This window comes from Momordica charantia (assembly GCF_013281855.1).
Source record: "Momordica charantia cultivar OHB3-1 chromosome 3 unlocalized genomic scaffold, Mcharantia_2.0 BLBB01000003.1, whole genome shotgun sequence".
NCBI lineage: Eukaryota > Viridiplantae > Streptophyta > Magnoliopsida > Cucurbitales > Cucurbitaceae > Momordica > Momordica charantia.
In genome coordinates this window covers 20,308,373-20,324,261 of record NW_028275161.1, presented here as the reverse complement: position 1 = coordinate 20,324,261, position 15,889 = coordinate 20,308,373, and the positions used below count along the sequence as shown (strand labels likewise).

Sequence of the window (15,889 nt, the reverse complement as noted above, 5' to 3'; positions counted from 1 at the left end):
TTAAACTTGTCTCGTGAAGAACTAGGAAAGATCGATATGTTAAGCTATTTTCTCATAATTTCGATGAATTGATATAATCGACCTTGAAGCTCGACCAAGAGGTACACAGTAAGTTCAGTGAAACTCTACTTGATTGAACTAATGTCATAAATCTAACATTAGTGACTCGACAAATTGACTTTGTGCAACAGATTTTCGACAGCAAAATTAAATGGTCGGGAGTCACTATCATCTTACTCCCTATATCATTTGAGCGTCGTAGTGTTTACTTCACTTATGCAGAACTTAACCATACCCAATCATATCACTCTTCAAACCAAATCATAATTCATCATAAACAAATGATATTAATGAATCAATTTCATATAAGACATATTAAACATTAAAAAAGTAATGACAGTAATTTATTAAAGTTAAGAAGTTGTACAACATCGTGGAACAAATTGATATACTAATTAAGGTAAAAAAAAGCTAATTATGTAAGTAATTAATAAGGTTTTATTACGCGGAGGTGAAAACCATATGTATTATATATTAATAGGTAACACCCTATCACCATCGGATCCGTGGCGCAATGGTAGCGCGTCTGACTCCAGATCAGAAGGTTGCGTGTTCGATTCACGTCGGGTTCAAAATTCCCGATCTTTAACGGATCGTTTTTTTGCCCTGACAATTTTTTCTTTTTATTTTCTCGATTAAAAAAACGAAAATAGTAGTTTTCACTTTTCACGAGTTCTCGATCTCCACCGTCAATTCTGCAGACTTTTCAATTTTCGATAGCCAAGGACGGCGAAGATTAAAGGGCTCACCCAGCACAGGATCGCAAAATCCGCCTTCGTCTTCAAGCTCCTTCCCAAAACCCTAGACCTTCATTTCTCTCACTCTTTCTCTGCTAATCATTCCGGCTCGCCATGGCGCTTCTCAATCGCCTCCGCCACGCCTTCCCTTCGAACTCGACTTACATGAACTATCGTCTTCACTACCGATCTCTCTCGTCAATCCTTTCCCCTGATTCCGCTAATCCTATGTCAGCAAAACAGAAATCAAGGGCCGCACTTTCCCTGCTGAAAGCCGAAGATAATCCTGAGCGTATAATCGATATTTGCCGCGCCGCTACTCTCACTCCAGAATTACACCTCGATCGCATCGCTTTCTCTGTTGCCATTTCCAAGCTTTCAGAGTCCAAGCACTTCGATGGAATTCGCCGGTTCCTTGAGGAATTGAAGTCTCGCCCCGACCTCAAAAACGAGCGTTTCGCTTGCCACGCTATTGTTCTCTATGGTCAGGCCAACATGCTTGATCACGCTATTCGTGCTTTCAAGCAAATTGACGAACTGGGTGTGCGTCACTCGGTGAAATCGCTCAACGCATTGCTCTTTGCTTGCAATTTAGCTAAGGACTACAAGGAACTGAAGCGAGTTTATATGGAGTTCCCTAAGATTTATGGAATCGAACCAGATCTCGAAACGTATAACAGAGTAATTAAGGCGTTTTCAGAGTCGGGTTCGTCGAGTGCTGTGTATTCGATAGTGGCGGAGATGGACAGGAAGGATGTCAAGCCAAATGCGACCACTTTTGCGAATTGGCTGGCTGGATGCTACAAGGAAGAGAAGTACGAGGATGTTGAGAAGGTAATAAAGTTGATGGAAAAATATGGCGTGCGGCGTGGAGTTGGTATATATAATGCAAGGATACAGAGTCTTTGTAAATTGAAGAAGTCCTCGGAGGCGAAGGCCTTATTTGATGGGATGTTGTCGAGAGGTATGAAACCAAACTCTGTCACATACTGCGAATTGATTCATGGGTTCTGTAAGGAAGGAAATCTGGATGAAGCTAAGAGTCTCTTTAAGAGAATGATCAACAGCGGTTGCCAACCGGACAGTGATTGCTATTTCACTATGGTTTTCTTCCTTTGTCGTGGAGGGGATTATGAAACAGCATTAAAGATCTGTGGGGAAAGCATGGAGAAGGGGTGGGTTCCAAATATTACTACAATGAAGTCTCTTGTTGATGGGCTGGTTAGCATTTCGAAGGTCGAAGAGGCAAAGCAACTTATTGGGCAAATCAAGGAGAGGTTCTCAAAGAATGTTGAGAAGTGGAACGAAATTGAAGCCGCATTACCTCAGTGAAGAAATTCTGGGGTAATGTGAAACCACCATCTTCAATACCAAGCGAGCGTTGAGGGAAATACTAGAGAATGCGGCATATTCTTGGCTTAAACTAGTCACCCTCTGCATATGTTTTACATTGGTACAGTTAATTGTTTTGAAATGAAGCTGTACTCAAAAGGGAATTTTTATGACATTGGTTATGCAGTCAAGTCCACTTCTGAGAGGACATTTTATCCTTGACGCAGAGCCAAAAGAATTCTAATGTCAAGTTTTATGCTCTATCTTTTCTGCTGGTTGAAATTTGTAATGCTGTAGTTATGTGAATTCTCTCGCTATTGGTAGGTTTTTCCATCTGCTCAAAGACGTGGGAAAATGGGCTTGATATGTGGTGGTGGCTGTCCTGTTAGCAATTTATTTACTGACGGAAACCAGATTGTTTTTAAGCAATTTTGTATGTCAATAAAGAGAGAAACTTGACATTGGTTTATTTAATTTGGTGGTTCGAGGGGTCTTCAAATTTAGTCATTATCTTTCTTGTATAGTTCATGTTCACCAACTCTTCGCGTAGTGAATTTAGAGAGGAAGCAATTTGTCGGCTAAAATGCTTATATTTCTTCTGCATGTCTTTACTGTGATTTTGGATTTATGCAATTGTCTTACCTGAAATGGGTTACATTACAAATGTATTTGCTCAACCTTGTGTACATTTTGACGATTCATTCCATGGGGAAATACAGGTGGTAACTTGAATGAAATCATATAAATATTTACTGCGATTCTGTTCTACAGACTACAAATTGAGAGGATAAGGCACGGAAACTTGAATGAAATCAAGAACTCTTGAATCTGTGGTTTGGGGTGGCTGGAAAGAGTAGTGAAGACTGCAATATTGAAGAGGTTATAATATTTTCAAGCATCAAATCACGTCTTGCTACTGTTTCTATCCCTCTTTTTCTTTCTCATGGATCCGCAAGGAGAAAATTTGAATATTTTCTTCAAAACTGGATTACCTTGATGGTTGAAACTGCTGATTGATTCCCTTTTTCTCTGGCTCATTTTACTCATGAACTGCAGACTATGGGCGCCAGGGTCTCATTCGGATCCTTTGAAGTTTCCTTCAAAATTTGGAAACGCAAGTCTTAGAAAGCATTAGCAAGTAGAAACATCAAATAACTCGCATTTAGGAAGCTGCTTGGTGGGCTTCTCTTGCTAATCCCTGATGATGATACATATTGAGAGGATTGTGAAACCATCATCTACATATGCAAGCTGTTGAAATCATTCTGAAGGATCGTATAATTGAACCCAGAAATCTTATTCAGCCGATTGCTTCCCGAGACATCGAAAGCCGAGCAAATCTTCGTGATGAACCGATTGCCGATTCTCTTCTTCTTCCTTCGCCATGACATTACTGTATGCCAGAAAGTTGGCGGGGAACTGCTGCGGCGGCTTGAAGAAGCCATGTCATTGCCGCTGCATCTTTCAAACTCAATTTTGGCGAAATAGTCAATTTCCTTCTTGACTAGTGAGCCCACAGTGCCTCTAGTTCCTATGGCCACAGGAGCAGTTGCAGCCATTTCTTCAAGGAATTTGCAGAATGTGGTGCTGGGTTTGCTATGTTGCATCTTTTTAATGTAAAATGAAAGAAATGGAAGAGGGTTTTTGGATGGAGGATTTGATGTCGTTGTGGGTCCTTTTCCCTTTCCTGAGGCTGAGGGGCGTGGGATTGCTTGCTTTGAGTCTACGCCATCTGTTCTTTGATCTTTTCATAAAGCCATCCATTGAAGCAAAGTGCTTTATAAGAGTCTGCAGCATCAGCGTGAAATTTTGGTATAATATTCCATTTTTCTGCATGTTCTCACGAACCATCGCACTGCTTCCTTCCCCTGTAGTGGAGAGATTATATGATACCTTCTCTAATAATTTGGTTGTTCACATGATTTTAAATATTAAAAAAAAAATCTTTTTCAGAGTACTTGTTTCAAAGTAATTCTAAATTTATGGATAAAATATTTAGATTGTCAAATTTTAAATGGTGATTCATATAGAGGAAGGTCAGTTACGACTTAGGTATTTTATAATTTAGGGTGGACTGTCTTTTTAAAAGAGTGATTTCAGATTATTTTCATATCTAAAAGATGATTTCTTAAAAGGGTCTTTACAAGAGAGGGTTTACTTCAAATTATTTTATTTAAGGAAATAATTTATCTTTATATTGAACAAAAATGCTCTATTCTTGTCGGTACTTTTAGAAATCTATTATTTTTTGGAAAGCACATTAATGATATCAAATATGCCATGATTTGGATGTGCCTTTTATGTTTGGTTTTTGAGAACAGAATAACATTTTTAAAATATAAAACTAAGATCAATGCTATAAAATAAAAGTGGCTTGATTGATTTAGTGAATAGAATATACAATGCATTTGAGTTGTGAAGATTTCTCCTGCACCATACACTACAGGAACCCACACCCACCAATTATGCCTTCCTTGACATTGTTAGGTGGCCATACTTTGGCTTTGATCATGTCTTTCCCATCTTGCCCCTTTGCTTTTTTTAGGGTTAGGAGTCGGGCTTTGTCCATCACCAATTCATTAAGCCAGTGCACTTTTAAGATTAAATTAAACAAGTGGAGGTTGATTGGTTATAAGTTTAGTTCGATATTTTTTAGACTTTGTGTAAATATTCCTTAACAAATTATTAGACACAAAATTAAGTTTCAAGGACACTTTTGAAGTTTGAAAATTCATTATACCCAGTACTAAAGAAAAAATATTTGTTAGATACAATTTTAAAAATTTAACGACTAAACTTGTAATTTTATCTTATTTTGAATAAAAGAATCAAATCATGAGATTAAATAAAATAAAAAATTAAGTGAGAAGAAGACAACTTGATTATGCTCTAATGACAAAATATCATGTTATATATCATATATTATTATCGTAATCATCGAGTTAATGAAAGTATTGTTCAAGTTGTACTGTGAGGTAGATGGATTTGAACCGCGGACCTCGATATAAGAAAGATGTAATTTACCAATGAATATACATCCATCTTTACTATTTCATATGTGTCGGAGTCGATGTTTTTAATATGTGAAAGAACAGTTTCATACTAGATCATTTATCAAATCAAGTAATGTAATGTGACTAACTTTTAACACATCTTAGTGGCTAAGATACTTCTGTCTCATTTATAGAATATCAACTGTAATACTTTTAATTTTTAAATTTAGCGTTACTTGGTGCATAGATAATATAGGTTCAAATTTATTTCCTTGCTTTTGAGTTTTGGCACCACATGCACATTCCATTTTGCTTATCTTACAAACACAAATCCTCTATGATGGATGGTAATTCACTGGATTCTGTACCCTTCCTCCAGTAACAAATACAAGCGTAGTAATCAGAAATCAGCACTCAGAGAAGAGGATTTATGTCCATTTACATTTGAAATTTTGCCTAAACAAAGTAAATGATTGAACAAAGAAGAGCAATAAGAAAACCTTTTGAGTGCGCCTTATATCTATAGCATTCAAAAGATAGCTATAATGAACACAAAATAAAAGCCTCAAAATTGAATCTTCCCTTTTATTTTCTTAAATATTCTCTATACTCCATAAAAAACCATCTACTAGCCGACTACTTCTCTCGCCCCTCTATACTCTAAAGCTCATTTATTTTTACTCAAAAAAAAAAAAAGCTCATTTATTTATTTCAGTATGAGTGAGATTGATCAACATCCTATTGGGCACCAGGGAGATGGCATGTATACCTCAACTTCCGATGCGAAGCAAGAGCATGGCGTAAAGCAGCATTTACGCTTGCACCCTCCCGGAATAACGAGTCATACAAGTGGCAAACAAATTGGGAAATTCCCCCCTCATCATCATCCCAGATATCCGTAGAATAAGTTCCAGCATCACTGTCTTCCCAGTCACTTATGGGACTGGAAGGCTCAGCGTCATCGTCTTCTCCCTCATCTTCACCAATCTCGAACTTCCCATTTTCCATGGCATCAAAATCCATTGACTGGAATGTTGACGATGGCATTTCGGGGGGTTCGGTTGAAGAACATATGACGGCTTTGGCCCCAGAATCCAGAAAGGCTCTAATTAAAGCTGGGATCGGCCCATAAGTCCCTGTGCAGAAAATGATCCTGTCCCTCCAAGCACCAACCTAGAGCAAATTCAGAAATATGAACAATGAGTCGGCCACGTAAATGGAAAAAAGGCTACAAGCGGATCAACTTCTTATTACTTGTACAAGGAGAACCATGTATTTAGAGAAAGCTACCGATTCACTCTCCATTCCTCAACCAAGCAAAGGGAAGGACGAACTAAGCTAATATAGAAGCTTCTATCCACCAAACCTCTACATTACCTTATCTTGAAGCTTATTAAAAAACTATCTTTAAAACTTATACGTCACTAATAAGACACGGGTATAGGTTCAGCAGAAAGCATACATCATGGGAAAGGCAGTGTATCATTAACATACTTTCCAAAGTATTTTATAAGTCCCCCAACCCCAAGACTCACAAGTACTAGGCACATGATTTGGGAGAATCCAAGGGATTCAAATTGGCAACAATATCAGAAAATGGTTAACCGTTAAAAAATAAGTTAAACAATTCAATTGAAATACCACAATATCACTTTGGACTCCGTGGAGTTTTCTTTTCCTTCTTCCCCCCCCCCCCCCCCCCCCCCCCCTTTGTACAATTAGAAAACTTTCTATCTAGTACAATGAAAGATCAACGGGCTACACTAAAAAAATATGAGTTGGAGGCAAAATGTAGCCAAAAAAGGGTCACAAGAAGAAGGTTCTAGTTGTCAAGAATAAAAAAATAAAGAGTAATCATAAAAAATTTTGTAAAACACATCCATAGGGGCATAATGTAGGACAAACTCTAGAACTCCTCCCAAAACCTCTCTATAACTTTGAAAAACCCTCTCATTCATCTGTAACAAAATATTTGTAAAAAAATCAAAATGAGCAGCATACAAATGAACTCTTCCTCTACTGCAAAAAAGGTGGGTGCAAAAGAACATCCTTCATCATGACTCAACCACCTCTACAGGGGTCAATCAAACTAATACCAAATATCTTCAAATCCGTGTAACAAAGTGGCATCACCATACAATAATAATCCACATCTTCCCATGCTCGCTTGCAGGGAAAACCATTAGTATGAGTACTTCTGGACAAAATAGGACAAGCAGCCGAGAAAAAAATTATCTTCTTTGGAATGCTAACCTTCCATGACTCGGCAAATAAAAGTGAATATGGTGAGGGGAGTAATGGAAAAGCAGATTGGAGAAGTGGGAGATTTACCATCGAAAATGCCCGAGGAGTGGGGACTCAATGGCCCAAATATGGCTAACACCGTGATTCAAGCAAAGACCAACAAACATCTAGACGGAAACTAAGGAGGACAAATCATTGACTTTCTTGTCTGAAAAATGCCCTCCCAAATAGTTGTTACAAAGAGAATCACATGAGAAAAACAAAATCAATTGGAGAAAAAATGGAACAAACTATTTAAGGAACTGTCACTGTTCCAAGGATCCTCCCAAGAAAATAACTTGAAACCCTCCCCAATAGAGAACTTTATAACTTATTTAACTAATTAAAAATGCATCAATTAACATACACGGTAGAACTTCTTTCAATATATCTAAAAAATGTTAAAAGATTGATCAAAGAAATAATTGAGAACCTACCATCCAACGAACATCATCAGGTGATAAATGCAAAGAAGGAACCGTTCTGCGAAACAAGTAAGCCCCAATTTCTTGGTTATCCTCCATAACCTTCAACACAAACATCAACTGACACTCAGAACTGAAGTTCACTACATTCTGACTTTTTATTATAACTTGCAAGAAATCATGAGGAAGCAAAGAAAAATGTCAAGAAAACATACTTGGGTTTGTCGTCCTATGTAACGATGGAAGATGCCTCCAATTTGGAAGTTGGGTTTGAGTGCCACTAGGTCAGATATATTCATGACATTGGCAAGCAATGATGCACCCTTTCTACGATGACTCTGCATGTCTGACAACAAACTCAGTTTTACACTTCGTAGAAATTTATCTGCAAGTTCTCCAGGTTCAGCAACTACAAAAACATCATTTTGCCAACTACAAGAATAAAGAATGAGCAGGTCAGGCAGGACCAAATGAAAAGCTACAACTAAATTAGTAAACATATGACCATGTATATTGACCTTAATATTGAGCCTGATGAGTCATTTTGAAGGGCCAAATGTACGATGCCCACTTGAGGTGAGTTTTGTAACTTCTCATGCAATGCCCGTACAGGTAAGGAGAGTTCTCGGGGTCCTGAAGGAGATTCTGGGGATGATGCTGCTCCTTTACCCAATTGACCATCTAAGCTTAAAGGTGGAACCATATCAATTCGACCAAGCCTTTGTGACCCAACATCAGGACTATATAAAAGTGGGCTTGATGGAAAGCTTCCAGTAAACAATGGTGACGTAAAAGGTGTTGGGAATGTTGTTGAAGGCGCAGCCTTCAAAATCCCTGATATTCCTTGCATGAGGGATATCCGAATTCCATTTTTGGAACAAAATGCTTCAAGTTCACGAGCATGATGCATAACTCTTCCTGCATCAGGACTATGAGAAGCTTCAACCAGTAGTACATTACGCCTCCATCCCAAAGAAGGGCTATTCTCATCTAGCATTGCAAGAAAAGCAGTACAATAACTGGTTAGTTCAGTAAAATCCAAACAGATAAAAACGTTGAGCAGTCAAAATTGCTATGAGCACAAACACCTGTCATTGGTCCCTTCACCCTGGAGAAATGAAGTGAACTGAAGCTCTCTGACCACTTTTCATCATGTTGATAAGGCAGGATTAATCTCTCACAGGCATTCTTAAATGCCAGATTATTACTTTGGATATACTCCTCAACTGCAGCTTCTAACTTCAGCCAGACTGCTGGATCAGTCTCGTCCAGTTCCATATCACAACGTTCATCCACTGTTACAGATTTTAAAAATTATGGAGGGAAAAAAAAGACTCTGGACCATATATTTATTTTTGAAATAGACATGCCTCAAAATTTTGAGAAGGCAGATAACTGCAAGATTAAGCGATGGAAAGCTGATGCAGATGCTATAATCAATTAACCATGCACAGAGTAGGAACCATACCTGGGTTAAACCGGAAATAATGTATTTCAGGCAGCATAGGTAACAATGTACTCAAAGCTTCCTCCACTCGGTCCACAGAGCATGCACTCTCGATAAGCACTTGACCAGTGTCCAAATAACGCCATCCACCTTTCCTCACCTAAAACAGTCAAGACAGTTATAGAACATTAAAATAATCTAATTACACGTACAAAAAGTAAATTACCTTCATTGGAGTAGAGCCACAGCCAATGGAAACTAAGCAGTCAATTTTAGTGTCAGGCCATAAAAGTTGTGCTTCTCTTATAGCAAAGATTGTAGGATTGTTTGCCACTATGGCTCCATCTTGCCAGCGATTTACATCTTCAAAAATTTCAGAGGACCATAAATGAATATATCAAAGATGAAGAAGCATTTGATTGAAGGCAACATCTTTATCTTTATCGTCAATAGATTAAAAGTAAGAATGTCAGGGAATCATTTGTAGACCATTATGTCCACACTCACAAGTCACATGTCAAATTTCATTCATGTCATTAATTAACAATATAGCAATAAATCTAGCAACAATCAAGATAAAGATTTTTGTTTCATTCATCTCACTATGTCCACCCTACTCATCCTACTCACATGTTTTAACTCATTATTAACTTACTTTCACTTGAAAATTGCAACTATAATTCACAACACCCATAGAAAAATCACCACAAATTTAAGAAATATGTGAATTGTATTAATGTGATTTATTAATTATATGTAATCAAATTCATTTAAGAGTTATTTTGTTAAAAACTAGAATAAAATTAAAAAGCCAATGTAAGGTATTAATAATCTATAAAAGGGATAAAGAATATATTCACTTAAACAAGCACTAGGAGAAAATACCATCCGAAAAATCATCAAGATAATAAGGAGCAGCAGACGATGCTCTTATAGCTTTCCATACTTGGTGCTTGCAACTTCCAATAAAAGCACTACGCTTATAGCCCCCAGCTTGGACACCGGCAGAAGGTGATCCAAACACGGTAATTCCTGAACTGTCTGAAATTGCAAGAGGTACCTCTGGTGTTCCAACAGGATACTGAACAAATGTAAATGCAAAGCAGCAATTGCAACAATCAGATATGGGGCGATAATTTATGCAAAAGAAAACAAATTGCTTTAATTGAAGAAGAGAAAAAGCGTCTTATTTGGAGTCTTCTTCTGAAAAGAGGGTGCCGTTCAAGAGATGAATTAGGAGTTGATTTTCAATCCTTTGTAATCCCCCATGCTGAAGGGATTTGAACATGCTCCTTTATTCTTGATTCTACAGGATTGAAATTCTTGCTACACTTTGCAGTCTAATTTTGGTTGTAAATCATCTAATTCATATTGTGCGTCCTTTCTTTTAATATATAATCTCTGAGCATTACTTTTTGTTATATATATAATAATTAAAAAAACAAGGATAGAAACTTTGATCTCAGACCTGATAACTGCGGAATAAGAAAGGCTGAGCTGGTACCATGCTCACCAAGGTTGATACAACAAATACTTTGGGGGGGTTTCTAACTGCAGATTCTATTAATAGGTCTCCATCCTCGTCTGCACACATTTCCTTCAATAGCCTCTCAAACTGATCAGCACTATGCTGCAAGAAATCATCAGAATGGTATATTCCATCAATTGTTGATAATGATCAAAAGAGTCGAGCAAACCAAAGAAATGCTAGGGGTTGACAATTTTGACAAGAATTTTCTTTCAGAAAGTTCAAAGGACAACAAGAGCTTCTCATAAACTAATATATAGGGGAAGAAGCCACATCATAGACAAAATGATGCAAATATACTAGAAAATAATCGTACCTTAGATCCATGGACGACAACTCTAAAACTTTGTGAAGAACTTTTGTAAAGCTGATCCAACTTTTCTCTCCAGGAAGCAGCTTCACTGTCCTTTGGTGTAGGCTCCGCAAAGACGAGCTTCCCTATAATGCAAAATAAAATGTTTTTACCACAAATTGATGAAGTGCACAGGATTTAACCACTACTGACCCTGCATACCTACCAAGACTTTTATATATTTCTTCACATTGATCCAAAGTCATCAGCTTAATACCAAGGGCAACAGCTAGCATGCCTCCAGTTGACGTACCACATATAAGATCAAACATTTCATGTATCCGCTTTCCAGTTCCTTTCTCGATTTCTTTAAGTATTTGAACTGTTGCCAAACCTTTCATGCCACCACCATCCATTGAAAGTATTCTCAATCCTTGCTTTGCTACTTGTCTCCCTTTTAAGGCACGTCGTAAATTTTCATTCTCCCCTGCAAAAAAAAAAAAAAAAGAAAAAAAAAACAATTTGAATGGATTATTAGGACATGAACCTCAGATGTAAGAGATGATTTAGATAAAAAAGACAAACCAAGGATTGCTAGAGCCCGAGCTGCAGCTTTATACACACGCGGGTTCGGTGCAGCTGTCAATCGTAAGAGTAGTTCCCGTAACTGTTCAGAAGTAACTAGAATACGACGATTGTCTAAACAAAATGCCAAGTTTCCAACTGTTAATAAAGCAGATCTTTGCACCTGCAGAAAATGATTAGTCATTGAAAAATACATACAAAAAGAGTGGAGAAGAAAGAGAGGTTTGGTAAAATGGAGAATTTGTAGACTTGCCTCTGGATTTTTCTGGGCACATAACAATTTCAATGATTTCAAAAGATCCTTGGTCAACATTTTCTGAGATACAGTATCAGATGTGAAAGCCAACTTAGCCACAACTTGCAATACAGAAATTACTTCATCTTGTGAAACACATTTTAGAACAGATTTAATGGGCTGCATTATGTCTGCTTTCATCAACTGCATTGCAATAGAAACATCTGCAGCAAGAGAAGAAAGAGCAAAGCATGCTTGTACAACCTGCAAAAAAGTAATAACTGTTTAAAATAAGCCTAAAAAAACAAAAACAAAACAAAACAAAAACAATTCATGTGCAGAAACAGAAGGCTCACCACATGACGGTTATCACTGCTTATCATACTTATAAGCTGACGTATTGCATTCTCATCTTTACTGATAACTGCACGATTTCCTTCATCTTGCATTATTTTTGCCAGGGCAGATGCCAGTAAAGGATGGTGGCAGGAAGAAAAACGGAAAATAAGAGAGAAGAAGGCACTGAGCTTATGTCTGGATGCACCAAAATAAGAGTTATTTTCCATCTGCATATATCAAAAGTAAACTCCATCAACACAAAAGGTTATATCTAATAAGTTACTGCAATCCTTTATGTGAATTGATTTTCATAATTGTGTTCAGTACTACCTCTATTTGAACATCCACAGATCTCAAATTTTCATCTGCCACAATTCTGATATTTGCAAGAGAGAGATGGCGTAGATTGTGCAATGGCAAGATTTCAGGAAGAAATTCTAGAGGATTACCAAATAATCTAAGAACACGTAACTCAGCCATAGCCCTGTCATCAAGCTGGAGAAAATCATTAGACCCAGAAAAACTAGAGATCACCAAATACTCTTGAAACAAGAAGTAGTAACAGTGTAAAGCACAAAGCAGTAGCTGCTGACTATCCAAATAAGACAAATAACCTGAAGTCCAGAAGAGGTCTAACAAGTTTGTTGTGTTCCAATGATAACTCCACCAGCCCGACGCACTGCCTTAATTCTACTGCACACCATTTTTCAAAAATCTAATAAATATGGCAGACGATGTATACGCCTATGAGAGGCTCGCTTTTACTTGGTCTAAATCAACTTAGCAATGCCTTGACAAGTTTTAAAAAACAAGACTTACCAGGTACAGAAATCAGAAAGTTGGAATCAACCCGGAGCACCTTCAAACTTTTGATCTCACCGAGCTCAGGAGGCAAAACTGATAGTTTATTGTTATCAAGGTACAATTTCTCCAGGAGTGGCAATCGAGTTAAATCTGCTGGCAGTACCTGGAATGAACACAGATTAATAAACTAAACCTCAAACGATACTTCTAACCGACCACATCAGTTAAAATGATTGATCTACCAAAACGGAAAAGCAACAAGCAGACGAGTGTATAAATCAAAATCCAAATATAATTTATCAATCAAAAGGCGACCAACAACGTTGCAAACTCCCATTGCTTAATACTAAAATTTGTTTCTAAAAACTAGAAAATCTAATGAAAACCGCCAATTGCAATAAATATACTCGCAGCAGGGGAAGCTGATTAGTAATATAAAATGCCATAAACAATTACCGACAAACCACAACCACAAAGATTGAGTAGGGTAACGGTTTTCCAGTGCTCGCCGCAACCAGTCCCCACGTCGCCGGAGCCTGGCTTCGTCGGTTCCAAATTCGACCTCAACAACCGCGCCAGAACGCCAATCCCATCATTCTGCAGCCCGGATCCCGCTGACTTCGTCATCGTCACGGCTCTAAGAGGCTCCCTCCTCTTCAAAACCGTCATATCCACATCCACATTCTCTTCTTCTTCATTATACTTCAATTCCACCAGCACCGTGTCCTGCGGCACCGGCAAGGCAACCATGAGCTGAGACTGGAGCCTCAAAGCCACCTGATCTTCGTCATCCCCAGCCGACCAATCCAAATTAACCCGATATCCAAGGTCCTGAACCTGCGTCGAAATGGACGACGGCGACGAAGAAGAAGACGAAGAAGAAGAAGAAGAACACGATGACGACGAGGAAATTCGCTCGGGATTTTCCGCATTCTCTTCCGAACCATAATTTAGTGACAAATGAAAAATCTCAGATAGCCGCTTCCATCCCAATCCCCAGGACATTTCAACAAAATCGCGATTATTTACAAATTCGCGATGATCCAATCGACCAGTGGAAAAACCAAAGTCAAATTACACCTGGTTCACGGCATAATATGAACATCAATGCTCTTAGACGCCGGAACGAGGCACTGTTTCCAAGTACAATCAGAATTTTCTCGGTAGAAAAAGCCGAGATTGATGATCGGAGAGATTGACGACGGGCATTCATGCGAGTTTATGGATTCATTCTTCTACTAGGAGACACCAGAAGAAGCTGACACAAACGTTTAAGCGTTCGAGAGTTCTTCCGATTATATATTTTGATTTTCCGTTCCCGCAAGCAAGCACGCAATTTGGGTGAACGATGCGACGTCGTTTCCATTCCCCGCTATTTTTTTGGGTCTAGAGTTATCTAATAATTTTATTAATAAATTCAAAATTAAAATAAAAAGTTTTAAGGATAAAAAAGAAATCTTGCATATTAAAAAATAATAGTCATGATATTTGTTCAAACGATTTAAAATAAGATCTTGATTTCTTTATGTTGATGTTACTAAATGGGGAAGTTAAATTACATTTTAAAATTTTCAAAATTAAAACAAAAAAGATAATGATGTATTACCTAAATACACACAATAAACATATATTTTTAAGTATGGCTTTGAAAAATGAAAAATCAACATAATTTTTATCAATTTTAAATTCACATATAATATAAAATAAATAAGAAATATTCACTTACGCAGTATTTGAAAAAAAAACAAAGTCATTGTTTTTATTTTGTTTGTTTTGTTTATTGCAGAACTAAAACCAATAAATATTTGAAGTTTTGCATTTATTACCATTATTCGAAACTTTTTTTTCTTAATACTCAAATAGTCATAGCTTTAAACATCAGAATAATTGGCATATAGTTCAAACCAAGAGGTAATCAATCTCCATTCTCACGTGTACTAAAAAAACGTCAGTGTAATCAAAATTTAAAGTTATTTTATTTTTTAAAAAATAAAAATTTAAATTAAATAGTTAATATGGTTGAAATAGTGATGGTAAGATTTAACCATCTGTCCTAAATTTTTTTTAAATATAATTAAAGTAGGAATATGAATTTCAATCTCCAAATTGAAACTTTTTCTTACTTATTATGGATTTTAAATTATATTATTTTAATACAATAAGTGGAAATAGAGAATTCGAATTCATAACTTCTTGATAAAAATCAGTATAAATTATTAAAATCAGGCTTACGTGAACATTATGTGGGACTTTTGAATCAAAATAAAGTTAGGAAAGTATGATTTTATTGTTTCATAGAGATATAATTTATCCTAAATTTTTTATCATACTTCTCTTTATTTTTAAATACTTTTAACTTACTTTTTAAATCAAAATGAAGGTACAATAAAATAGTTAGATTTTGACGGTGATCTCAGAAAAGGCATAGTCTTACGATGTACACAGCGCAACTAACGTCACGCAAGCAACATGAGAGGGGAAGGGGTGGCTGTTTTAATACATAAAGTTAATATTTTAAAGCTTACTTAATTAACTTCAATAATTTGATTCAATTCGTATAACATATTAAATCAAATAAAATTTTTGACATTTTAATTCGAAACAAGTGTCTTAATTAATTGAACTAAATTATCTCTAAAATATTTGTGAGTTTGAATCGTATTCTATATGTTGCACTAAATAAAATATTTATTTAATCGATTCTATTTTTTTTCAACAAATAATGAATTACGAGATCTAATTCTTAAAAGAATATAGGTATCTCGACCAATGAGATACAACATTAATGATAGCAAAGGCAATCAAAACCTTGACCTCTTGATAAAAGCC

At 36.8% G+C, this 15,889-nt stretch overlaps 3 protein-coding genes and 1 non-coding gene across 7 annotated transcripts; 2 read left to right on the top strand and 2 right to left on the bottom strand.

The window, feature by feature from the left end:
* The first annotated feature begins 560 nt into the window (after positions 1-560).
* TRNAW-CCA (transfer RNA tryptophan (anticodon CCA)) lies at positions 561-632 on the top strand. The gene has a single exon. It is a non-coding gene; the product is annotated as a tRNA-Trp (tRNA).
* Positions 633-815: 183 nt separating this feature from the next.
* PPR336 (pentatricopeptide repeat 336) lies at positions 816-2,603 on the top strand. Its single transcript, XM_022284435.2, has one exon. It carries the CDS (start codon positions 912-914, stop codon positions 2,127-2,129), a length of 1,218 nt encoding a protein of 405 aa, XP_022140127.1. The 5' UTR covers positions 816-911; the 3' UTR covers positions 2,130-2,603.
* A 249-nt stretch (positions 2,604-2,852) lies between these two features.
* Positions 2,853-4,064, bottom strand: LOC111010862 (uncharacterized). Its single transcript, XM_022284436.2, has one exon. The coding sequence runs from the start codon at positions 3,734-3,736 to the stop codon at positions 3,368-3,370; it is 369 nt and encodes a 122-aa protein (XP_022140128.1). The 5' UTR covers positions 3,737-4,064; the 3' UTR covers positions 2,853-3,367.
* Positions 4,065-5,613: 1,549 nt separating this feature from the next.
* On the bottom strand, positions 5,614-14,337 carry LOC111010742 (phospholipase A I-like protein). 4 transcript variants are annotated; one of them, XM_022284266.2, is made up of 18 exons: positions 13,517-14,337; positions 13,076-13,223; positions 12,871-12,949; positions 12,587-12,740; positions 12,274-12,483; positions 11,936-12,181; positions 11,683-11,845; positions 11,324-11,584; positions 11,122-11,243; positions 10,746-10,907; positions 10,163-10,358; positions 9,504-9,640; positions 9,299-9,437; positions 8,919-9,125; positions 8,349-8,820; positions 8,046-8,262; positions 7,843-7,932; positions 5,614-6,295 (listed from the first exon to the last, which is right to left on the bottom strand). In XM_022284266.2, the coding sequence occupies exons 1-18, from the start codon at positions 14,063-14,065 to the stop codon at positions 5,861-5,863; spliced, it is 3,987 nt and encodes a 1,328-aa protein (XP_022139958.1). In that variant the 5' UTR covers positions 14,066-14,337; the 3' UTR covers positions 5,614-5,860. The 4 variants fall into 4 exon arrangements, with proteins under 4 accessions (XP_022139958.1, XP_022139959.1, XP_087978034.1 ...); XM_022284267.2 differs by having other exon boundaries at positions 12,871-12,946; XM_088121908.1 differs by lacking the exon at positions 13,517-14,337 and having other exon boundaries at positions 12,587-12,751; positions 13,076-13,137.
* Positions 14,338-15,889: the final 1,552 nt, after the last annotated feature.